Below are 25,998 nucleotides of genomic sequence, written 5' to 3' on the forward strand. Positions count from 1 at the left end.
TTTACAATAAGCTCTGATTTTGTACAGTAATACAGCCTCAAATTATACTCATTAAAGCATTACAGGGTAATTACATTTGTATCCATTTTCTCTTACAGAATGTCTGTTTTATCATAAATGCTTATTACTAGTAACATACTCCCTCCCTCCCTTCCCAACTCCCCCCACCCACCCCTGCGAGCCAGCTCTTCAAGACCTTTCCGGTCTCATATATTTATTCACATATTAAAGAAGACCTAAACCTATCCTTACTTATCTTACCAGTGATAGTTGATATTCTAAGCTAGTTCTTAGCCTTATTAGGGAGTTTGATGGTAAACCAGGTGTATCTAGCCACTTGCCCCAAATCTTTTCAAATTTAGAGACCCCATTCCTCTTCACATATGTGCTATATTCCAATAGTATTACTGCATTCAAACGGTCTATAAACTCTTTCTTGTCCGGTGACCTAGGCCTAATCCAATGGGCAGCTATGACTTTTCTAGCTTGATATAAAGACCTTTGTATTGCAATATTATTAGGTTCTGTCAGGTTGTCTATCTTCAGAACTCCCAATAGACATGCTAGTAGGCTTTCTTCAATAGTTACAGAGAAAACTTTACGCGTCAATTCTAATATAGATTTCCAAAAAGACTCCAGTTCCCTGCATCCCCACATCATGTGGAGTATGATCTTGGCTTTGTTTTGCCTATCTGTTTCCTTCCTCTTCACCTTACCTAGTGTAAGGAACATAGTCCAGTTGGAACATCCTTAACCCCTTAAGGACCAGGCCCTTTTTCGTTTTTGCGTTTTTATTTTTCACTCCCCACCTTCAAAAATCTATAACTTTTTTATTTTTCCATGTACAGAGCTGTGTGATGGCTTATTTTCTGCGTAACAAATTGCACTTCGTAGTGATGGTATTAAATATTCCATGCCGTGTACTGGGAAGCGGGAAAAAATTTCTAAATGCAGTGAAAATGATGAAAAAACACATTTGCGCCATTTCTTGTGGGCTTGGTTTTTACAGCTTTCACTGTGCACCCTAAATGACATGTCTATTTCATTCATTGGCTCAATACGATCACGGGGATACCAAATTTGTATAGGTTTTATAATGTTTTCATACATTTACAAAAATTAAAACCTCCTGTACAGAAAAAAAATTCTTCATTTTGCCGTGTTCTTGCGCTAATAACTTTTTCATACTTTGGTGTATGGAGCTGTGGGTGGTGTCATTTTTTGCGACTTCTGATGACGTTTTCAGTGCTTCTATTTTTAGGACTGTTCGACATTTTGATCACTTTTTATAGAATTTTTTCTATTTTTCAAAATGGCAAAAAAATGCCATTTGCGACTTCAGGCGCTATTTTCCGCTACGGGGTTTAACGCAGTGAAAAACGGTTATTATATTTTGATAGATCGGGCATTTTCGGACGCGGCGATACCTATTGTGTTTATGATTTTTACTGTTTATTTATATTTATATCAGTTCTAGGGAAAGGGGGGTGATTTGAATTTTTATGTTTTTTTAATATAATTTTTTTTTTTTTACTTTTTTTTATTTATTTTTTTTACTATTTTACAGACTCCCTAGGGTACTTTAACCCTAGGTTGTCTGATTGATCCTACCATATACTGCCATACTACAGTATGGCAGTATATGGGGATTTTGCATACCATCTATTATAATGTGCAGATCGCACATTATAATAGATAGCCTCGATCATGACAGCCTGGGATCTTTGTGTGATCCCAGGCTGTCATGGCAACGGATCGCCGCTCCCCGGTGACGTCACGGGGAGTGACGATCGGAGCCAAGATGGCGGCGCCCACGCGCCGCCGGCTCTTTAATGCCGCCGGCAGCTTTGCCGGCGGCAATCAAAGGGTTAACACCCGCGATCGGTGCAAGCACCGATCGCGGGTGTTAGCGACGGGCATTTGCTTCATTATGAAGCAAATGCCCGGTGAGTATGAAGAGGGCTCAGCCTGTGAGCCCTCTTCATACTCCCCCATGCGCAGTAAGACGTAAGGGTACGTCTTATTGCGCTATGGGGTTAAAGGTGCTTATATGTTAAAGCATGTTGGCTAATAGAGACTGTTGTATAATCCTACAGAATCATCAGACATGTCTTTGCCTTTCATCACACAGATAAAGGATCTTAATAAAACTGCAACTTTCCAGTTTGCTACAGAAAACTCATCAGTCTTCTAAACTGTGCAACGCTAGACCTTTACATACTTTTTCCATTCCCTGAAAGCAAACACAAATCTAACACATGCAGTAGCCTATGCAATAGTAAACTCAGAAAAACAACATTGATTCTTTGCATCATTAAGGTACAATTTATAGTACATTGCTGGGCTCTTTACTGTTTAGAATATCTAATTCACTTTTTACAGTAATGCTACAGTGAACATTACAAACAGATTAGTCAGATACAAATATAAAATTTCTCAGTAGAGAATATTTCATATACCATATTAATTCTCTATTCAGAGTTAGCTCAACATCTGTTCTATTACATGCCACTAGCCACCCACAGATTCCTTGTATTTCCTCTTTGGCAATAACAAACTAATATGTTCCATGGTACATTCTTCTCATATCTGTATGATTGGTCTTACCAGCTGGAATATCAATAAAGGGGGTGACAGCATGTGTCATGGCACAGTGTGCCAACAAACAAGCAAGCGGCATGATGACAAACTGTTCATTGGACATTTTGTACCAGTTCTGGACTAATTTAAAGTCTTAGTAATATATTAAAGAACATATAAAGAATACATTTTCTATGACATTAACTTTTTATTAAAATTTATTTTAGACAACTAGGTTCTGCTCTTAAGTTTGCTCTTAATATGAGCTTGTAAGTCATATTTAGAAAGTGTAAGTACAGCCAAAAGAATTTTTCTGTCGCTGTGACCATTGGATTTTCACAATTTTGGATTTTAATGGGAACATAGATTAAGAATAAAGCTTCATTGCATACACCTTTAAGTAGATCATTGCATCCTGGGGCTAAAGTTCAGTTTAATTACCAGCATCCGGAGAGCATCAACTGGGATCGCAATGGGTGGCGAGGTGTGTCTTTAATGAAGAGTCATCTTTAAGTTGGATGTTCTTAAATCGGGGACTACCTGTATTTCAAAACAAGGTTATAGTGTTTTTTTTAATGTTTTCATTCACTGAAAAGCATGGATCTTAAAAGTAGTGGATTACTAATTACCCTTTAATCGTACCACAGTTAGCATACCAATGTAACATTGTTACAGAAACCCTAATAAATTGGTGGGATTGTTGATATTCCGAATGAACACCCTTTAATAATAATAATAATAATAATAATAATAATAATAAGAGTATCTTGTTTTTTAGAACAACGAATACAAGTAACATTTATTTCTGTGATTGATTGCTTTGTATAAGACCTACATTGTTGTGGGGGATTTAGCTGTAAATAAATACTGTGCCTTCAATAAGCATGGCCTCTGGTTACCATTTCAGTATTGTTGTATGCAAAATGAAAAGTTATACAATTATCCAATATATATTTTATTTTAATTCTTTATGGTTTTCTAGATCTCTGCTTTCTGACATTCTTTGGAAAGCTTCATTGTCTGCTTCCTGTGAATAAAAACCGGTACCTGGTCATGTGATGTCACACAGGTGCATGGCTCCTTATAACACACAGCTCTAATTACTCTCAGTGATATAGTGAGCCAAGAACCCAAGTGACAACACATAAGAATGACCATAAGCAGAGACTTTCACTAGAAAACAGCGAGGAATACAGAAAGTATATTGGAAAATTGTATAACTTTTTATCATTCAAACAATGAAATGTATTTGTTGAAATGGGAACAGTATCTCTGTTGTAAATGTTGATTTCATCAATGTATTATGTTTAGTGACTACTTCTGAATGATCATTCCTCAAGTGCAATTTTAGATCAAAGTAGTTTGTAGAAGCTATTTGAGCCATTTCCCATGTGCCATGTATCAAACCATGGAGAAGACACGCTCTCAAGAGTTTCTTTCTACCATTGACCTACAGGGGCAAATCTTCATATTTGTCGCCACCTTACTCCTCCTTTATCATGCTGTGTGCCCTGTGTTATCTTCATACAGAGGCTTCTTTATTAAAATCTATGTGAACATAAAGCCTTGTCAAGAAAGTCTCCAATGTAAAGGGGAATTCTCACAAAGGCAAAATTCTTAATTACATTTAGATTAGAAAAATAATTCATTTTATAATTTGATGTTATTAAAAAAAATCCAAAAAGAGAGGAAACCTTGGGACTTGATACATCAAGAAAGTAGGCCACATCCCTGCACTTTCTATACCCATACTCTGGTTCAGAAGCAGCAACAGCAGTAGGAGGAGGAGAAGGGGTGGACAGGGAGCCTGAACAGTCAGATAGAGGAGGCAGAACACACAGCTGGACCTGCTGCTGCCCTCCCCCTCAAGAATAGCAACTCTTAGCAGTCACGTCGGGGAACCTGGGAGTGGGGACGAAGGAGGAGAGAGGTGCTATCTTTAAGGAGTTTGTAAGCAGGAACCAAGAGCGATACCAGGAGGATGGATTTGAGTTTACCTATATTTATCCAAAAATAATTGCCACCGGGCTTCCAGTAGAAATACTTAAACGTGTATACAGAAACAATATAAATGATGATGTAAGGTTTTTGGACTCAAAGCATAAAAACCATTACAAGATCTAAAATATATGTGCTAAAAGACATTATGATACCAACAAAATTATTTGCACAGTTGTGCAATTTCCTTTTGAAGACCAAGGCACCATCTGCTTAGATCTGAATCTAACACGGAGCTGATGCAGGGATATGAGCAAAAACAGCAAAAATTGCAGAGCAGTTAAAGGTTATCTTTATTATGTTAGGATCACTAGATTTGAGAACTTTCTTTTGTGGGCAAACTCCTTAAATTTACTTGAATAAGAAAACGAAAAGGATTTTGAATACTTTGTTTCAGAAATTAAATTGGATTTGGATGTCTTCAATAACATCTTGAGACGTGGCTAAAACTGCTTTAATGTTGGCACCCTGCCTTAAAATACTAGTTATCAGTGGGTTATCACAACTGGAGCTGTTTTGGAGTGAGCTGTATATTAAGCATGAATTATGCAAAGTGTTTGTTGGAAAATAGAGCAGTCACTTCAGTTCATCAGAAAACAAATCATGAATTAATCTCTAAAGAACACACTTCGTTAGTTTACTGCCTCACAATACGAATCTTGAAATATACATTATATTCCATCCATTGCCGTGTAAGCAAACAACACGCTACAGAAATAGCTCCTTAGAATGAATCAAACTGCTTCTTTTATGATTCTGCTAAAAAAAAAGACAAACAAAGTAAAATCTCGCCGGGAAATTCCCTGCGGACGTATACATAAATACATCAGTCCGAATGCTAGGGAAAAGATTTGCATATCTATTATGAGTTTAATCAGAATCAGCTTGGCAAGAGCTCAGTCAAATTACAATGCACCTTTATCACACGATTTCCAAGGAAAACACTCTGACATGCCGTAAAATGGGATAATGGACATGCCATTTTGTTTCATCCCAGAAAAAATAGAGTTGATTAAAAGTAACAGCCAGTACTTCAGAGAATAAAGAAATACAAAATGCTGTTTGTTGAGAGATTGAAAATTTGAGACCCCTTGTTCATTTAACTTTTTCTGTTTTTAGAGAAATATAATACATTTTCCTTTTCCATTGTAGTTGTTTCCTCTCCAGCTCCCCACTCCTTTCATGCCTCATGTGGATAATATGGATGGAAAGCTAGTGATCACTCCTGTTATTCCTGTTAGAGAGGGCTTCGGGTGTTTGTGAGGGGGACCCGTCAGTGTTCAGAGTACATGAATTTCTTTGCTTTTAGTCCCTAGGCACACAAATCTAACTCCTATTATTTATTTTTGCTAACAAGAGTATTCTATCTTTTTATACAATAGCAAATGATAGGCAAAAGTTCTAGAAATTTGGTGGGAAGTTTGTCCAACCACATATAGACATAATTTGAGAAAATCCACCCCACCCCTGCCAGCCAATGTAGTTGGCTTGCTCCTTAGCAGAAAAAGGCTGTCCTTGGTATGGGGCTTAAGTGTGATTGGTTTTGGAAACATTTATAAAAAGCATAGTTTGTAAGGATATTGCACTTCATGTAAAGTGAGGAAGGAAGTCTTGTCCTTGGTTGGTTACTTGTTGTTTTTTCTCCCATAACAGTTTTGGCAGCCAGGTTGAGGAAGAGTTGTACTCATCCCAAAAAAAAATTATTTAAGGATTATGGAGGCCACTGTGCTCCATAATCCTTGAATGCTGAAGAAATTCTTTTGCAAACTTGGCCAGACCTGTTTCTTGTCACAATTCTGTCTTTAAGCTTCTAGGGCAGTTCCTCAGACCTTATAATTCTCTTGTGCTCTAACTGTGAGCTGTGAGGTCTTATATAGACAGGTGTGTGCCTTTCCTCATCAAATCCAATCAATTTTATTAAACACAGCTGTACTCAAATGAAGGAGTAGAACCATTTCAAGGAGGATCAGAAGGAAACTGGCTGCATGTAAGTTAAATATGAGTGTCACAGTAAAGGGAATGAATGCTTATAACCATGTCATATTTCAGTTTGCCTTGTTTAATAAATTAACAAAAGTATCTACATTTCTACTTTTTTCTGTCAAGATGCGGTGCAGGGTTTACATTAATGGGCAACAAAAGAAACTTTTTTGATATTATCAATTGGATATAATGAAACAGGGTGAAAAATTTAAAGGGGTCTGAATAATTTCTGTACCCACTGTATTTATGTTATGCGTGTTAAGAAATGGCAGATGCAGATGGAAAAACAAACATATAATGCTAGAACATGGCTGCACTACAAACTATGCCTTTTGATGGGTTCATGCACATGTCCCTCATTTTAATGGATTGTATGGCTGTTCCGTTAAAAGGGAAAATATAGTTTGAGGTTCAGAGAAAAACTGATGCGTCTGATGTGGGAGAGTGAGAGGACAAAACACAAAGATAAGTCATTCAGAATTTGCCTCTTTTCGCTTAGAAATATATGACAGTATAAAGGCATTTGTGTACAAGATAGGTTTATTAGGTTTGTTCATAAGTTGAATTTGTATGTAAGCTGGAACAGGAATATTTTGTAAACTTAACTCTGGAAAAATGTTTTGGTGCAAATAACAATTGGATTTTCTATCTTTTGGGTTGTGATAAGAACAAGGATTATCAATATACATTAATTGCATCTTTGATTACAGCTGATCATGGCATCCTGTGGCTTAAGTACAGTGAATTAGGAATTGTCTGTAAGTCAGATGTCCTTAAGTCGGGGACAGTCTGTTTACATTAAAATATACAAATTTGTGTAGTCAGCATGACATGCCCTCCATATTTATGCAAATTTGTATTCATATTTTTCTGACCATGCTGAACATTTTTTGACCTATGGAGGCCCTCTCAGCCACATTTACCAAAGCTGTCTAAAATTAAGGTTGTCCATTTTTCCCATAGCAACCAATCAGAGCTGATCTTACATTCCTTAAAATGCTTTGGTAAATAAAAACTGAACTCTAATTGTTCGCTAAAAGCACTAAAATTAAGACAGGAGGTTCTATGTTTATTTAAAAGTCTAAGTGGTATATAACTGGCGATGCATTGCACCTTTTTATATAAACTGTCAAAAATATTGCCCATAGCAACCAAACACATATCAGCTTTAATTGTCACAAAGCAATTTCAAAATGTTTTACTGTTGAATTATAAAAATAAGGCCCATAAATTTAGACATGCTTGTAATGGGAATATTATTTCTAATAGTTGTGGGAGTAGGAGTTCTAATAGTAGTGGGAGAAGTAGTAGACCTAATAGTAGTAGTTCTAATAGTAGTAGGAGGACTAGTTCTAATAGTGGTAGAAGTACAGTAGTAGTTCTAATACAGGCGGTCGCCTACTCAAGAACACTCGACTTACATACGACCCATAGTTACAAACGGACCTCTGGATATTGGTAATTTATTGTGCTTTAGTCCTAGGCTACATTGATCAGCTATAACAGTTATCAGAGGTGTCTGTAATGAAGCTTTAGTGTGCATCCTGATTCTTATGACAACCCAACATTTTTAAAATCCATTTGTCACAGAGACCAAAAAAGTTCTTGCTGGGATTACAAAGATAAAATATACAGTTCCGACTTACATACAAATTCAACTTAAGAACAAACCTACAGACCCTATCTTGTATGTAACCCAGGGACTGCCTGTAGTAGTAGAAGTAGTAATTCCAATATAAGTAGAAATAGTAATTCCAATAGTAGTAGAAGTATTAATACCAATAGTAGTAGAAGTAGTAATTCCAATAGTAGTAGAAATAGTAGTTCTAAAAGTAGTTTTTCTAATAGGAGTAGTAGTACACTTTGGAAGACAAGGGTAGACTTTCAGCCCTTCCTTAATTAATAATAGAATATACTCCAATGGCTTTCTTCTCATATTTCTCATCATGTTGGATGTTTGTTAAGTTTATTGATCATTTATTCATTTAGGAACAGCCTGTTTTGCTCAGCTGTACATTTTGGGAGTAATAAATATCTAAACATCACATGCACATTCAGACTGATTTAAATGGTAGTTAGCAGGGGTACACTCCTGAGAGAAGCCGCCTTTCTCTGCTCCTGCTATTTTCTCATTCCATAAACCATTTTCAGTCCAAGGCTGTTTTGCATCATCTTCTGCTCTGAATAAAGCTGTTATCTGACTGTACAGTAGTTTATTATTTAATGTGGCTATTCAGCCATTACATATTAAAATCATATTCTCCTAAGCGCAGATCTAGAACAAAAAGTTCTCAATGTAACATTTATCCCTGCTTCTCTCAGATAGATCCTCTTTATAATAAATAAATCTGGTATCCTTAAGGAACCTAGCGAAATGGCAGCTTGAAGAACAGAAATAAATGTGTGCTGAAAATAGCTATTTTGGATAGTGTCAGAAATACACAGGCACAGCAGAGTGCTGCTTCAAATGTTTTCACGTGAACATTGGGTCATCTATCAACAGTACAGAGAACAAGTGATGCTACCAGTGCCAACCAATCAGATCACTGAGAGCATTCCATATAATACAGGATGCAAACATCTAAATGTAAGCAGCATGGTCCTCTGTGTGTGGAATCACATGGAGCTGCCCATTGAATGCCCATGCGTATTGATTGTTGCCTGTGATTTATATTTCAATATAGAACAAAATGCACCTTTTTTGAAATAGAAAATCTGGCTAACTATTGTTTGTGGATACAGTAAACATTACATAAATCATAATCTCAATATTCTTTGACGTCCCACACTTACATGACTAAAACCATCTGAGATGTCACCTGTGGAGTTAGTGTTGATTTGAGTCTGAAACCAATCTGCGATACGATGGCAATATATTATATCATATCAAGCTAACCTGCCTCGAACCTTACTTATTAACTTTCTAGTGCTAATTAATAACTAGCAATAAAACCTAATCTCTAAACTTGGTAAAACAATATTTAAGTCAAGACAGACTGTATTGATCACCTCAATGGAACTACTGTATTGTACCATGATGACAAATTACACATACATGTAAAAAAAAATGAAGTTGAAATCAATGGAGGGTCATTGTTTGAGTGCAGCTATGGTCATCTGAAGAATTTTGTCATTAATCTATATGGCCGGGTTCTATTCTTTCAGTGCATTAGGAGAGACCATCTTTACTGGGAAGTAATGCCTTCAACATTCTACTTTATTTGCTCTTCAAACAAACAGAACATTCTTTGATGTTTGCCTGAAACATCTCTCTTTTGTTTCACCACTGAATAACATCTTTTCTCGACCTGTGTCTTCTTACTTCTGAGTCATGTATGATATTTGCTTAACGCTTCATAAACCATCTTCCCCTGGGTGCAAATGAGAAATGCTTGTTGTATCCAAGGAGACAATAAAATGATAGTTTTCACTTTTCTTTCATTTTACATAATCTTTTCGGCTCATTGCACGCTTGCAAATCAAAGTAACTCAACCTTTTGGAACCACCTGGATGTCTGCATTGATTACTAATAAAATGTTTTCAGATTTTTCACAATTTTATTAGTACCCAATACAACTCAACTAATAACGCTAAAAGAGTAGTATTGTGTCTTTAACTGGACACAATCGGCTAATGATTTGAGCCAGTTTTCTGTATGACTTTGCAGTGAAAAGAACATGCAAATTGCTTGCACATGTTTTTTATAAAGTGTCAGTGCCAGTTTTGTGTCACGACTGCACAGTGTCCCACAAGACAGAAAAATGTGCACCTAAAAAAAGTTAGTGCTTAGCCGGAGTTCTGTCTGGGCCACAATTCTCCAGCGTGAACAAAGTGCACCAAAAAATGGTGCACACTCTGTACACTCCACATGCAAACTGCACACATTGCAGTTTGCACAAGTTTTTATAAATGTGGGTCATTAGAGTACATCTGTGTTAATTTGCAAAATTAGGTGCATAACCTATTGAATAAAGACACACAAAACCTTATTGCTGACAACTGTTTGATAATGTTTGAGTAGTGGGAACCATGTCTTGAGACAAAGTACTTTGAAAATTTCAATCTGTGAAAAGAATAGACAACTACAACAACATTAGTAGTTTTTGTCTTCTACTGATATCCTTGAAGCAGCCAAGACGTTCTCCAAGCTATGAATACCCACTACAAGATTCATTTTAACCAGTGAGCGGAATCCTACCATTCTTTAGAAATTGTTTTTTCTTGCCTGTTTTGTGACTACAACAACATTACTGTACACATAGATGTACAAAAGTTGAAAGGTTCCTGTGGACAAATTGTCTACAAATAAAGGCAATTCAGGACTATTACCACTAAGAGTTGGTGGCAGTTCACTCTAAAAACACAACATAAACTCAAGGTAGGAAAAAACACATTACAAACCAACTGAAATCTGATCCCAACTTTTAACAATGGTGAGGCATTATGCTTTGGGGTGGTTTTGATGTCCTCGGGTCTTGATTTCCTGTTATCACTGCGGGAAAATGAATTCTAAGGTAAATTAACCTCAAGCTGAAAGTATATCAATTTATACAACGGAACAAAAACCAAAAACATATGAGTATCTTAACTAAAAGCCAAAAGTGTGTACTGGTGATTATAAACTGATTACAATTCTGGATACTACATAGGTCCAAATGTTATTTGTATCACAAATCAATGCAGAAATCCAGGTACTATAGCACTAACAGTTTACATATAAGTATAAAATGAAAATGCATAATGAGCACATAGTACACTTATTTTAGTGCTGTGCTTTTAATATCTGTTATAGCTGGTACTTGATTTTTTTTTTAGAAAAATGTGAAACCTGAATACAGGATCTTCAGCAGTAGCATTCAGGCATGGCCCCAAATATGTGTAATGTCAAATTGCTGCAAACCTGAGAAGACATTTATAACTGTCAAGGCTAGTCTGATATTTTATAATAAGACATTACAAAAAGAAGGAAACATGAAGTGTAGTTTCAGCAGCACATTTCTTAGTGTATTGGGTACCTGTTGTCTGCGATTAGCTCACTCCTGGCATATGGCTTTCTGTACGGAATCAAAAGTTCCATCTGCAATTCTCTGGCAGATATTTTAAGACATTGTTGGAAAAACGTGCTAAAAACAGAAGTTCCCTTCAAATATGGTGCTAATAATGTTCACTATGTTATCTACCTACTTGCTAATTGGACAACATTCAAAATAGGACCAAAGAACAGGAAGCCAAGAAAACACTTCACATATTTTTCTGTCCAGTTTTGTAGCTCATAAAACCATTAGCTTGATGTGATCTTAACGATGAGATCCTGATCTTTAACATGACACAAAAAGCATGTTTCTGGATATTGCAGAACAGAAGAACGGGTCTTCTAAAATGATACCACTCCTGCAACCACTAAACTTGACTCATCTCATTTTATAATGAGGTAAGAAGAGTCATTATTACCTTACTTTGGGGGAGATTTATTTTTATTGGTAAACAGGTAAAGTCTCACATAAAAGAGGAAATTCTAGAAAGGGTATTTCATACCCTACCTGAGGGTACTAATAGTTCAGTTGGGTAAAACCTGGTGACATGTTATCTTTTTAAAGCATGTGCCTTTCTTCTGCTGCTTCTTTCTCCTGCACTGACCATCTTTCAATATCTATATGATGTGTAAACTACTTCACTGAAACCTTCTATACCTAGAGAACATTTTGATTATTCAGCTCTCTAAGGATATAAATCTTTGCTGTAAATTGTCGTTAGACAACTAACCAGGCTTCTTCATATCTAGCTATCAATGGAGTATGGGATAGAAAGCCGATTTACACAAACTGCTTAAATAAGGAAAAAAAGGTCGAAGAAAAGGATACAGAAATATCTTTATTTCATAAAGTATATTACAAAGTTTACTATTATCTTCTGCACTATTGATTTCTGCAATGTTTTAAAATTAAGTTTTGCTTTTAAGTAAATTATCATAATGTGCAGTCTTCCAAAAATGAGTCTCCACAGTTAAAGTATTCCATAATTATATGTTTCATGGGGTCCAAGCTCTTATCAATCATGAAAATGAAGATGCTTATAGCAGAGCAATGTTCAGGCAGGATACAACACTTAAAGGGGTATTCACATTTCAGTAAATAAATGTTATTGTTTGTATAATGTATGTATAATACAGATTTCCAATATAAGCTCTGTATAAATTCCTCATGGTTTTCTAGATCTCTGCTTGCAGTCAATCTATAGAAAGCTCATTGTTTACTTCCAGTGGACAGAAATCTGACCATGGTCACACAGGTGTGCGGCTCGATACATCACACAGCTTTGATTACTCCCTGATTACGCCCTTACTAACGAGCCGTACACCTGTGCGACCATGGTCAGATTTCTGTGCACTGAAAGTAAACATAGAAGCTTTCTATAGAATGACAGCAAGCAGGGATCTAAAAAACTATGAGGAATGGATACAGAAAGTATATTGAAGAAATTTATAATTTTTCATCTTGCAAACAATAACATTCATTTGCTGAAATGAGAACCCCTTTAATGAGGTCACTGAAGCGCCTTCATTTTCAGGAGCAGTAGAAATCACAGAGGTTGATATCCTATTGATAGTAAAGTGTAAGCATATGTTACGCTATTGGTTTTTGTGAGAAAGGAAAACCAGATTAAAGTCAACAGCTGTTTAGAAATACCTGCTGGTCGACCATGGTTTTCAGATGGCACCTGCAAGAAACCTCATTGCCATCATTGTTTGACAAGATTGAAGTTTATTAACCTAAATAAATTTACCATTTAATTGTTGAAAAACATTGGGCACTCCGAGGAACAGGGTGTCTTAGCGATAAGGTCCCCATTTATCATAGATTTATCCCTTATGCTGTGGATTAATGTAATATTGTATGTTATAAAAAACTTTAACAGTAGTTGTTATATAAAGGTAATTCCGTAATCTTTTCCATAAAGAAATGTTTATTTCTTAGTATTGACAAAATAGTAAAGACTATCAAATCTTTCTTATCATTAGGATTATAAAATGGTCTATTCCCGAGAAGAAGTACTTAAAAATTTGTCCCTTTTATTAACTCTTACAACTCTAAAATCTATTTCACCCCGAGAATGAAGGTGCCTGACGGTCACACTATTGCTGTTTTTGTCAGCTGCTTTGGCTTTAATGTTACATAGTTGCATAGGTTGAAAAAAGATATATATCCATAAAGTTCAACCAAGAAAAGAAAGAGATTGGATGAGGAAGGGATGGAAGAAAAAGATATAGATGGTTATGTTAAAATATAGAATGTTATTTTGATTTAAAATAGCATCCTTTTTGAAGCTCTCTGTTATCCCTACTGTGATACTGTGTGTGCCTGTGTCTCCTCGTGAATTCTTCCTCTTCTCAACACCACCCATTCCCTCCCCACCCCCACCCCCTGCCTGCTCACTGCACATGACAGGAAGTGTGGAGGGAGGAGGGAGTTGGATGAGTGTGGAAGAGAGAAGACTGACACAGGGATACACCGGCTGCAGCTTTGCACCATCCCTTCCCTTCCGGCACTCACCATATAAGGTAATGTGAAATAAAGTTGTATAAAGTACTGAAATGCTAACAAAGACATTTTTAAAATCAGAATAGCATAGGCTATTGGAACCTGTCACCAGTTAGAAATGACATTATATTGACAGGTTCGCTTTCAGGCTCCTCCACTTACCAACTTTTTGGTCATTGGTTCTCACATGGACTATGACAGCTGGGTCATCCCTAGCTCTTCTCAGTAATTTGTCTACCCTTTCCACCACAAGCTTAACCCTTGTACCACTGGAACAGCAAACCATTCAGTTGAGGTGGTCTTGGTGACAAATTCTTCTTCTTCTTAGTATAGAGTTCCCATTTATAACTGAACTATAACTTCTTGATGACAACATTTCTTTGAACCATGTGTTAAATACAATCAACTTCCAATAGTACAAGATTTTGCCACAAAATATGACCGTTCACAGTATATAGCTAATGGGTTAATATCTATTGAGCATTCAGTTACATTATTAGATGATACAAATGAGCTGAGAACTGAATACCATCAAAGTCCTCCCCCACTAGTTTCCTAACAAGAGTGAGATAGATGAAAGGAACTTGTGTTTCCCATGTGTATTCCACCTCCGCCCAGTGGAAGCCCAATGCTAGATTCTTTATATCAGCTCAGTAATAAGCTCCAATTCTCTGCATGCATTGTAAAATTAGGCTGTGTGATTACAGGGAGATGGATGAGACATGGGAATTGGTGCACATTTTTCTCCTGCATATTATTTAGACAATATGACTGTGGGCCAGAGTCATATTTTATCTATAATTGAGATATAAAGGTAACTCTATACAATGATTTGTTTCAAAATAGTGACTGGAGACTATTTTAAGGGGGGAAATGTTGAGGCTTAGCACTGAAGAATCACCCATTTAACCTGCTGGCTGAGACTCGTCTAAGATATTCCCTTTAAGTCTGGAAAGATAATTTAAGTCAATGATTTAAGTAATAAGTGTTCATGCATGTATGGCTAATGGATGGTTATTTCAAAGAGTAGTTCAGTGATGGACAATTTAAGCATATAGCAATTCCTGTAAATACAAAATAATATAACAATCATGTAACTGTTTCTAATAACCTCTTAGGCTGAGTAGACTCATCACATGTTAGATAACCTGGCTATCCTGCTGCATTGTATAGTGCCAATAAAATGGATAAGAGTTCAATGAATATAAGAGTAGATTGTAAGCTCTTGTGAGCAGCAGTGTAATTCCTATTGTTTCATCTGATTATGTTGTCACTCTGTAATGTAATATTACTATCACTAAAAACCAACACATTTTGGGCTGATTTTTTGGTGGTGGTGTCCTTCATTTGTTCCTATCATTGAAGCAAATGTATAAAATTACAGTTCTGCAGGCAACACATTAAGGTTTCATTCACACAACCATATGCTTTGTCCTGTCCTGTAAATACAGCTGTATTTTGGCCATAAATACAGGACATTTTTCACCCGTATGAGCATGTATGGCACCGTATCCGTACCGTATTAGTATAAAATACTGTGGACTGGCAAATGATGGATGACTGACTATTGGCTGGCTGAAATGGATGGCCGTATTGTCCTCGTAAACTAATACTACACGTATATATGGCCATTTTCATACGTTCATGGGCATGAGGCCTGAAGAACAGGAGGAGCATAGTATATTAACCCCTTTCTGACCAGGCTTTAAAAGGCTTAAATGCATTTTTGGTGAATTTTTTTATGCTTATTGGTCTAATGACCACGACTTAGAAAATGTAGAAAATTTTGGCGCATTTTAATTTTTTTGGTGGTTGAAAATGACAAAAATTGGTGAAATTTTTTGTACTGTATTATATATATATTTTTTTAGTTTTCTAATTGACTCAAAATTACCATCATAAAGTTATTGTTTAGTATATGACTAAAAAAAAAAATTATACATTTTATTTAAAAAAATTGGTATAGTGCAGCCAGGGGATTTTTTAAATTTTATTGGAAAATATTACTTTTTAAAGCATTTATTTAGTGCAGAAAACATGTACAAGACAATATGAAAATTAGGTTTAGGTGCACTTGCCCGGCGTTCAAACATTCCCGCCACCTCTTCCCCTTCCTACAGTTTTCCATTGGAGCAGCTCAGCTCCTAATAATGCACGCACACAGCATGCATTAGAAACCACCAACTGCCTCCCTTCCACAAGACCTGTGTGACATCACCAGCTCTCGGGAAGGGGAGGAAAGGGGACAGGGTGGCCGGAATGGGATGCAAGCTAGAGGTGTGCATAATCCATAGTAGTGCAGAGCAACAAGCCCCTGTGTGAGCGCTGGGCTGGAACCCAATTTTCATATTGCCTAAAGACATTTACTAGACTAACGAAATGCTGTTATGCCTAAAGAATATATGTTCCAGCAGCAGTATCTAAACCCCAAACAGCAGGTATGTGTTACAAAGTGGTAGATTTCCTTTATGACTACAAATATACAATACAAATCTGTTTGAAGGATTAAAGTTTTGGGGGATTTTTATAAAAATGTTATTAATATTGCAGATTTTTATCATAAATACCTGTCTCTATTTATATTATTAAGGCTATATTTTTTATAGTTTTATATTTGCATTAAAGGTTTAATTTTTCTTATTGTTCTTCACTTGTATTAAAAGCCATCAGGGCTATGTAAATATGACCTTATAAATTACATTCTGAGGAGACTTTCCTAGACACAATAGTGGAAGTGGGTTTTCTTCAGCCAGCTGTCTTACTGCAGTCTGATCCGAGTTTGTCATGTATTTTACACAATTTTAATTTCTTACTGTGGATTGAGGACATGTACAGTATTACAATGAAGTCATCTGCACTAATAAGATAAATAATATTGTATTCAGTGCTAATAACATTTCAGCTCAGCATTCACTGTTTGATTCCCACTGATGACGAATGTTTGTTTCTATGGAGATCTTTCTTTATATGCATATTAAATGAAACATTCGTTCATAACAAAATGAGTAACTACAGAATTTTCTTTTTGCTTGAAAAGTTGTATTTAAAAAGTAAAAAAAAAATGTTATGTACGGTATCAATAGAGCAAGAGTCTGTTTGTTTCCCATAGAAATCATTCAGAACGCAGCTTTTATTCTGCTAGGTCGGTTTAAGCTATAAAATCTTTGTTGCATCAGTTCCCATTCCAATTTTTTAAAAAAAATATGTGTATTAGTTATGTTTGTATTGAATGTAACGTGAAGTCATTGCAACCATAATTCAACATTTATGAATACAATACTGTATGAGTCAACAAGGGGTACTGCTGTTCTGAGCCCACCTTGGAAAGGTACTTTAGTGCTCTGTATTCTCCACATTGAGCCATTCTACTCACACTCCACAGCTCTGTGAAGTAGCTTCTAGTTGCATATTACAAGAGGGTAGGGACTATAGAGCAGCTAGAGCACCACATTTTTCACAAATACAGGTAGTGACAGGTTCCCATGGAGCCCTACCAACTAACTGACAACTTTCTTTTAGCTAAAAATGATTCCCCTGAGATTCCAATATTTTCAGCTTCATAGTTTTACCTGTTATCTAAGAATGGCTACAGCTAGTCGAGGTGGGCGTTGCCTCCTGGGGCTGAATCCAGCAGCTCCTCCCCATCCTATTTCTGTATGCAGCTCTAATATCTTGTAACCAGGGTGGCATCATCGCAGGTCTTATAGCTTTTGTAGCATTAGAAACTGTACACCAAGCACATATCTCCTGAAATCACAGCATATTTTATCCCATGAAATCACAGCAGACTGCATGGAGAGAAGTAGGAGTCCATGGAAGCTGATGTGATTGTTTTATGTGGTCAGATATGTACATGGGGTATAGTTTGCTGATATTAAGTAACTTAAGGACCTTTGATGAGTTATTCTCATAATCTTCCTGATGGCATTTCCTTTAACTATTAAAATGCTGTTTCATTTGCCGCACTATGGTTTTGTTCTTAACATTTATGTAACTTTACTCCTCATTCAAATAAACTCAAGTTAATTTTCCTTATTTTTTGGTTTCACTAGGTCAGAATTGCAGTTTCACCCATCAAGAACCAAATGGAACCGTAGAAAGTCCAGGTTTCCCATATGGATATCCAAATTATGCTAATTGCACTTGGACTATTAGTACAGAAGCGCAAAATCGAATACAGTTGTGGTTCCATTCATTTGCCTTAGAAGAAGACTTTGATGTCCTATCTGTGTATGATGGAGAGCTAATAGCTGAAAACCTAAGGACAAGGTAAAGTGCTAAGTGTAAGATTCTAAGCTTGAAGATGTTTAACATCTTCAACTCAGCAACTCACATTTGTACTCATCCTTATAAGTACCAGAAGTCACTTATGTGACTGTTGTTGGGACAATAAAGAAGCATAATGGGTTTTGTATTGTATCGGTGAGAACTTGTACTTGAGTTTTGTTATCTCGTTCCTTGGTACACCCCTGTGAGTCCGAATGAAGAGCTCCAATGTAGGAATGGCTGGTGCATATATAATCATTACTGATCAGTAATGATCATTGGGATTTCCTGAAGCCAAACTTGCTTTACCTCAAAATATTTTTAAATAGCTGTTTTGTATGTTTAATGGGTCTGGGTCAGGAAGCAGAGACTAAAGTTATGGCAATAATAAGCATCTATGTACCTCTAAACCCAAAGAAAACAACAAATGTTCTAGATCATTAACTTTCCTATTACCAACAGCATCTTTAAAACATGGATAACATATTATGGATTTATCATTTTCAGCACAGACATAAGTCAGAGTAATTTCTTAAGAGCAATCACAATCAGAAATTTGCTATGCAATGTGTTGCGCTGTCTCACCCTAAGGGTACTTAACCTATTTTTATTCATGTTCCGTGTAGATCAATTATCTATCATACAGTGAATGCATGTAAATTAAATGTACATTTATCTGGTTTATCCCAAACTGTGAACAGGTGCTTTAGTAGCTTTGCCTCTTAATTATGTATACATGTATGCAAAATAGTATCTATTTATACCAGCAATATTCCGACCCTTTAATAAATATATATCGCACATATGTCACCCCGTTCTGGATCATGAGCAAAGGAAATCTACCATCAAAATCAAGTGTGATAAACCAAAGACACTTACTCATAGATCCAGGCACTGTGACTGGTTATCATCTTATATTTGTCACCTATTGTCTCTTTCATTCTAAAATCAGATTTTTAAATTATGCTAACGAGTCAGAAGGACTCAGGAACCCCACCCTGCTGTTACACGGTGAAAAAAAACAGTCTCTGCTGCCATGAGATTGCATCAAGCAAGGGCGGTGGTGCTTGTTTGGAGAGAGGGTGGCCGTTAACAGTGTAAAAGCCTGTGTAACACCCCAGAGTACTCCTGGCTCTTTAGGTTACATTCACACGATGTATGCCTGACGTACCGTAGTGCTGCTCACCCCCACCCCTCTCCATAGGATTATACAGCGCACGGCGCCGTATCACGGGAAAAGATAGGACATGTCCTATGTTTTCCCGGACTACGGAGCGGTACGGTGCCGCACATGTGCTGCGCCGTACCACTCCCGTACAGGGCCGTGAGCCCATAGAAGTGTATGGGGGACATTTGTAGGCCATACATACGTCAGTCGTATATACGTCCTCCATACATGTTTGTGAATGTAACACTAGTATTATTTATTATTATCCGGAGGCCGCGGATAACAAATATAGGAACATTATCACAGTCACTGTGCTTGGATCTAGTAAGTGTCCCTGGTTTATCATGATGGATTTTGATGGTAGATTTCCTTTAACACCTTGCCGACCGAGGACGAACTATATCGTCCTCGCGCAGCAAGGGGTGTATGGAGAGAGCTCACGAGCTGAGCTCTCTCCATACACAGCGGGTAATGGCTGTATAAAACAGCCAACACCCGCCTGTCACTGCTGCGGTCAGTGCTGGCACCGATCGCGGCAGTTAACCTGTTAAGCGCCCAATTGGCGCCCAAAGTCGAAAATGTCACTTTTTTTTCTGCCATTTTGAAAAATATAAAAAATTCTATAAAAAGTAATCAAAAGCCCATACAGTCCTCAAAATGATAGCATTAAAAACATCATCAAAAGTCGCAAAAAATTACACCACCCACAGCTCCGTGCACTGAAGTATGAAAAAGTTATTAGTGCCAGAACATGGCAAAATGAAGATTTTTTTTTGTACAGAAGGTTTTAATTTTTTTAAATGTATGAGAACATTATAAAACCTGTACAAATTTGGTATCCTCGTGATCGTACCGAACCAAAGAATAAAATAGACGTGTGATTTGGGGCGCTCAGTGAAAGCTGTAAAATCCAAGCCCACAAGAAAAAGGCGCAAATGCGTTTTTTCATCATTTTCACTGCATTCTGAATTTTTTTCCCGCTTCCCAGTACACGGCATGGAATAATAAATACCATCACTATGAAGTGCAATTTGTTACGCAGAAAACAAGCCCAAATAGAGCTCTTTACATGGAGAAATAAAAAAAGTTACAGATTTTTGAAGGTGGGGAGTGAAAAATTAAAATGCAAAAACAAAAAAGGGCCACGTCCCTAAGGGGTTAAATCCAAAAACCCCTGCACCTGGGACTTACGTTAATATACATCCCTGCCAATGTTCTATTTGAGGGATGAATGAAAGCCTACTGTATATATACTTCACAAAATACTACTCAATGAGATATTGCACAGATGTAATGATTTGTCTCTAATTTGGAGGCACACATGTTAATAGAGCAGGAAATAGTATTTGCTTTAAAAACTGTAGCGGTGACACATGAAGTTTTATCGGGAATACTACAGGAAAAACTAATTGGCTGCAGCCTACACAAAGGCTACAGACTGCTCTACATATATGTGCTTAGCCTGCAGCTTATAGACACACACGATAGGGGGTTATTGATGAGCTCCTTATGCAACCATTAAAATATGATTTCCCTGTGGACGTCTTTTACATCTTATCTATATTATTAAATATATGTCTCTAATTCCATTCAATGTGGACTACCAAACTACAAACATGCTTTAAAAAGAATCAAAAGGCAAAAGCCTTTGAACTAAGAACATCATATTTTTAGTACTACTACACCTTCTAAATGCTGTTAGCGTTCAGCGACACTTGACCACCATTCTTCTCAGCACAACCTATTGGCAAGAGAGCTGCGTAATCTGTTGACGTTATATAAATGAATTATTATTATTTTTAACCTTCATCACAAGCTCATCCAGTTTATCTAGGACAAGCTTGCTGTGTACTCACGACCCACCAGGCGGCACAAATTAGGGGTTTTCCGGTTCTCAGTCGGATTGTGCGCTGTATTTAACATGCAAAGTCTGTTGCATGCCCTATGCTAAATGTGCAACACAAAAAAGTTGGTGTCAGGTCAGTGCAGGGAAGCGACAGATTCATGATTTCTGGCGCACATTCTTAATGAATCGGTCGCACCCAGCATTATACACAGGCAAACCACCTTTAGTGCAGTTTCCTTTATTCTTAGTTAATGTGCCTAATTATGTGACAGGACACGTAACATGACAGGTAACCACTAGGTCCTAATAAATAATAAAGCTGATGTCTTTATTTTAGTATAACTAGATGTAAACTTACATAATTTCACCATCTAAATCCATCATGATGAACCAGGGGCACTTACTCAAAGATCAAGGCACTGTGACTCTGGTATTCTTCTTAAAGAGGACCTGTCACCCACATTTTCGGCACAAAGAGCTGCTTACTAAAGTGCTTGAACAAACGCTGCAGTGTCCACTCGCAAAGCGGTCCGATGTATTCATGAGGGGGTGGTCCGAGAAGCTGCCCCTTCCCCGGACCGCCCCGCTCGCAACATAGGCTGGCAGTGACTTCCACGCGCCAGGCAGCAGTCACCGCCCCTAGCCACGCCCCAACCCTGCCTCATGAATACCTTGGACAGCTTTGCGAGCTGTCCGACAATTAAACTGTACCCTGCCGCAGTGTTAGATGGTTTCCGGTAACGCTATCCTTCTAACACTGCGGCGTTTGATCAAGCACTAGGAGCTGCTTACACTAGTAAGCAGCTCCTAGTGCCGATAAATTAGGTGACAGGTCCTCTTTAAATGTTGTCCATGGGCTTATGGGTGTTGTTTCCAGAGTAGGTGACAGGTTCTCTTTAAATGTTGTCCAAGGGCTCCTTCCAAAAGTTGCCCATGGGCTTATGGGGGTTGTTTCCAGAGCCCCTCAGTGATGTCTTTTCACTCGTTTACAATGAGCAAAACAGATGTGGCATAACCTTCTCTCCCCCTGCTCTTCCTGCTGCTGCTAGATTACACAGGCAGAGGGAGGAGGGAGAGCAGGGGGAGGGGAAACCTGTTTGGCTCATTGTAACAGCCTGTGAATCTGCAACACTGGAAACACTAGAGCTGCGCAGATTAATTAGCATATTTTCAAAAGTTAATTTTAGAAGAAAGAAGGCCATGGATAACAAATATAACAAGATTACCACAGTCACAGTGCCTGGATTTAAGAGTAAGTGTCCCTGGTTTATCCATGCTTGACTCCGATTGCAGATTTCCTTTAAGGTATCTTGATCTCAAAAATTAAAAATCAGGATAGAAACTCAATGTAGCACCTTGGCTCCATGGAAATTGCTGGAAAGTATGCCTATAAGATGAAACTCTTTGCCTTTTTAATACTTTAGTAAGATTTTCAGGATTATTATTGAGCAATGAAAAGGGATTTTGCTCTGTTATTTTTTTCCTAAGAAAGGTAAAAAAAACTTTAGGTGTATGTGCTGGTAATTCGTTTTGTACATTTCGATTCAGTAGTTTGTGAAAAGAAGATCAGTTTCAGCTTTAAATTGGGCGACACACATATTAATTACTGGATTACCATCTAGCCACAAAAGGCAAAATTGTTGAATTAAAAGTTAAAAGATTGAAAGACGTCTTAACATTAGCAGATTAATTCTTTGACACTACCCATTGAATTGTTACATGTACATAAACTGCAAAGATCAAAGTTTCTGCTATTTAATTAATGGAAAAAGACATTCCACTGTGTATATAGGAGTATGTTTCTTCATTATCAATGTCAGTAATTCAACATAATGGCCCACCCACAGCAGATTAAAGGAAATTAATTATTTTATTCTATTCCTACAATATCAGAGTCAGACAGAGATTGTATGCAGAAATTAAATCAGTATGACTCTAGGAGTTCAGTTATGCATTATATCATCTTTCTCTTTTATCTGTATATTTTTATAAAGCTTATTTTATCTATAAATAGTTTATTTGATATATTTTGTTCTAGCACTCAAAAAATAACAAAAGTTTATAGCATCAGTGACAACAGAGCAGGTACCATAGCACAGAAGAAACGGAAACCCATTGTAACCCATTTCAGCTATGTTCTATAGAGAACTAATCCTGCCTAGGATCTTTTGACTTAATCGTACCAACCAGGACTAGACTATAGCAGCAGCCTCCATAGTTTAGTGCAGTCTTATAGAATAGTGTTTCAGCCACCAAAGGACATCCACAAGAGGTAGAATATTCCTCTAAGAATCCAGTCTTCTTCTTAAAAGTTGTTCAAGCATATTAATGGCTTCATCAGACACTGATCACCATATCTTTAAAGCACATTGGGGCTTAATTACTAAGTGTCCGCGGCCGCACTTTCGCCTGACTTTCCAACTTTTTCGGGTTTTGCACGGCTGTGATACGGATTGTGCCGCAGCTGCGCTGGCTTTCATGCAACAGAAATTGGGGGTGGGCCATAGGACGATCCGACGGATTCAGACTGAGCGCGGGATTTAACTTTCAAATTGTGTCGCAAGGCCAAGCACTTACATGCACTGGGAAGAAGAAGGTGAACTCTGTCGGACCTGAGCGGGGAAGTGACAAGTGCATGACGGGCGCACAATCTTAGTGAATTGCGGCAGAGTGCATTATCATCGGACAATGCACTTTCGGTGAACTCCTCTGGACCAGGAAGTACATGTGCCCCACTGTCTCCAAGTAGAGTTATAACCAAGCTAGATTTTTAGTATATGTAGTGACAAAACTGTGTATTCTTAACCCATGTATCTGTAAGTATGTACCAATATATGATATTGTTTCATTAATCAGCAAGAAGTGTAACAAAAACCAGAACTATAAGGAGGTCCAGTCAACATGTCAGCCCTGGAAATATGGAATCTGACTCTGTAGGTTGAAAAAATGCTATAGCTGCACAATGGGGCACATTTACTTACAAGTTCACCCAAGTTCACTAAAAGTGCATTGTCTGTTTATATTATATATGTCTTTAATATAGGGGGTGTGACACAATTTTGAAAGTTAAATACGGCGCTCGAATCAGTGGGACCGTCCGGTGGCATGCCCCCTAATTAGTGTCGCATGGAAGCCAGTGCAGCTGCGCCACAAAAGGGTCGTGTGCGCCACCATCCCAGCTCAGACACCTCTTATATACCTTTGCAAACCATTTAAACGGCACCTATCACCACTTATATGCCGGGTACTCGGATGAGGGCGCGCAGCTAGGAAGAGCTGCGTTCCGAAGATGCAATGGTAGGCGGAGAAAAGAGGCTACTGGGGTGTGGAGTAGCCGCAATATGTAGCCTCATGTCCGGCTACTCCACGCCCAAGTAGCCGCTTAAAAAATTTACATATCCCCTGATTGAAGTTTTTTTAAAGATAGCCGGGACGTGAGGATTAGCCCAGAAAAGGGCTATCCCCACGTCCCATTCATCTACCTACCACCTGATCTACCTTTATAGGTAGAAACGTGCTGGTAGGTGCCCTTTAAGAACGTGCACGGTCCAACAAAACTGCAGCGTGCGACCCTTAGTAAATGTGCCCCATTATGTCTGCTCTAGTGCACTAGACAAATATGTATTATTATGGCAGAAGTGCACAGTAACTCGGCAGAGAATACAAATAATTCTTGAAAATTAGCCAAATGTGTGTGGATCTAGAGGATCTTGTGAGAATTAATGAGTGGTCAAATATTTTTATAGCTTCCCTGTGTATTTTTATGTGTCTGCTTTAGAACATTACCTACAAGCAACCCACACAGTTTAAAATCTAATTATATTACTATACATCAACTATATTACTTAAAACCTGAGTCTCTGGGGGAGATTTATCATATGCTGGGGCTTTGTGCATTAGTGTATTATGTAATCCCCCAGTCCCTGGCACCACCTGACCGAAGCCTTTCTGATAAATCCTGGCGCGCAGCAGTGCTGCGCTACATTGGCCGGGCAGTTCTATGTCAGGTCTGGCTTGGCATAGAATTGTGCTATAGCCTTCAGTCTACTGCTAGTGCACAGATACAGGGCAGGAATGCCCTGCACTGGCCCACTCAGCTGCCATGGGCACCCACCATCACACCCCTTCATGCCCATGGGCATGGAGATAGTGTAAATAAGGAAAGAGGTGGAATTCCTTGCCTTTCGCTTATACGCCAGATTTCATCAATTTGCTTTTATGAGAGCAATAAATTATTCATTTGAAGACTGCTTTTGGTATATAATGTATGATGAAAGTTAAAGGTTTGTTGTGGAGCCATTTCTCCTTGACTTTTTTGAGAATAATTTTAATAAACCGTCCTCAATACCATAAATGGTGCAGAAGCTTATAGACCAACACATTACAAGTTACTACAGAGATACTTTCTATCTCCCTTAAATGTCAGAAAGATATAGGCAACTTATCCTTGTCAGCACTGATGCACAGTGGGGGTCCACCATCTGGTATCCCCATAGGTCATCCATTTATAACCAGTGCTGGTATCCCATAAGTATATTTCTGTGTAGGGATGAGCTGAGTCAATTGCGATCAGCTACCATTCCTATGTATAGGATTCAAGGTGAAGTAACCAGTCACT

The 25,998-nt window shown here is 37.7% G+C and overlaps 1 protein-coding gene across 2 annotated transcripts in view; it reads left to right on the forward strand.

The window, feature by feature from the left end:
• The window catches only part of CSMD2 (CUB and Sushi multiple domains 2), a 648,217-nt gene that overhangs the window by 64,554 nt on the left and 557,665 nt on the right, over window positions 1–25,998 (forward strand). For both annotated transcript variants that reach the window (XM_072136727.1, XM_072136728.1), the window contains exon 2: window positions 18,153–18,369. In XM_072136727.1, coding sequence (XP_071992828.1) covers window positions 18,153–18,369 — 217 coding nt within the window. The remainder of the gene's footprint in view (window positions 1–18,152; window positions 18,370–25,998) is intronic.

Source organism: Engystomops pustulosus, chromosome 2 (assembly GCF_040894005.1).
Source record: "Engystomops pustulosus chromosome 2, aEngPut4.maternal, whole genome shotgun sequence".
NCBI classification, from domain to species: domain Eukaryota; kingdom Metazoa; phylum Chordata; class Amphibia; order Anura; family Leptodactylidae; genus Engystomops; species Engystomops pustulosus.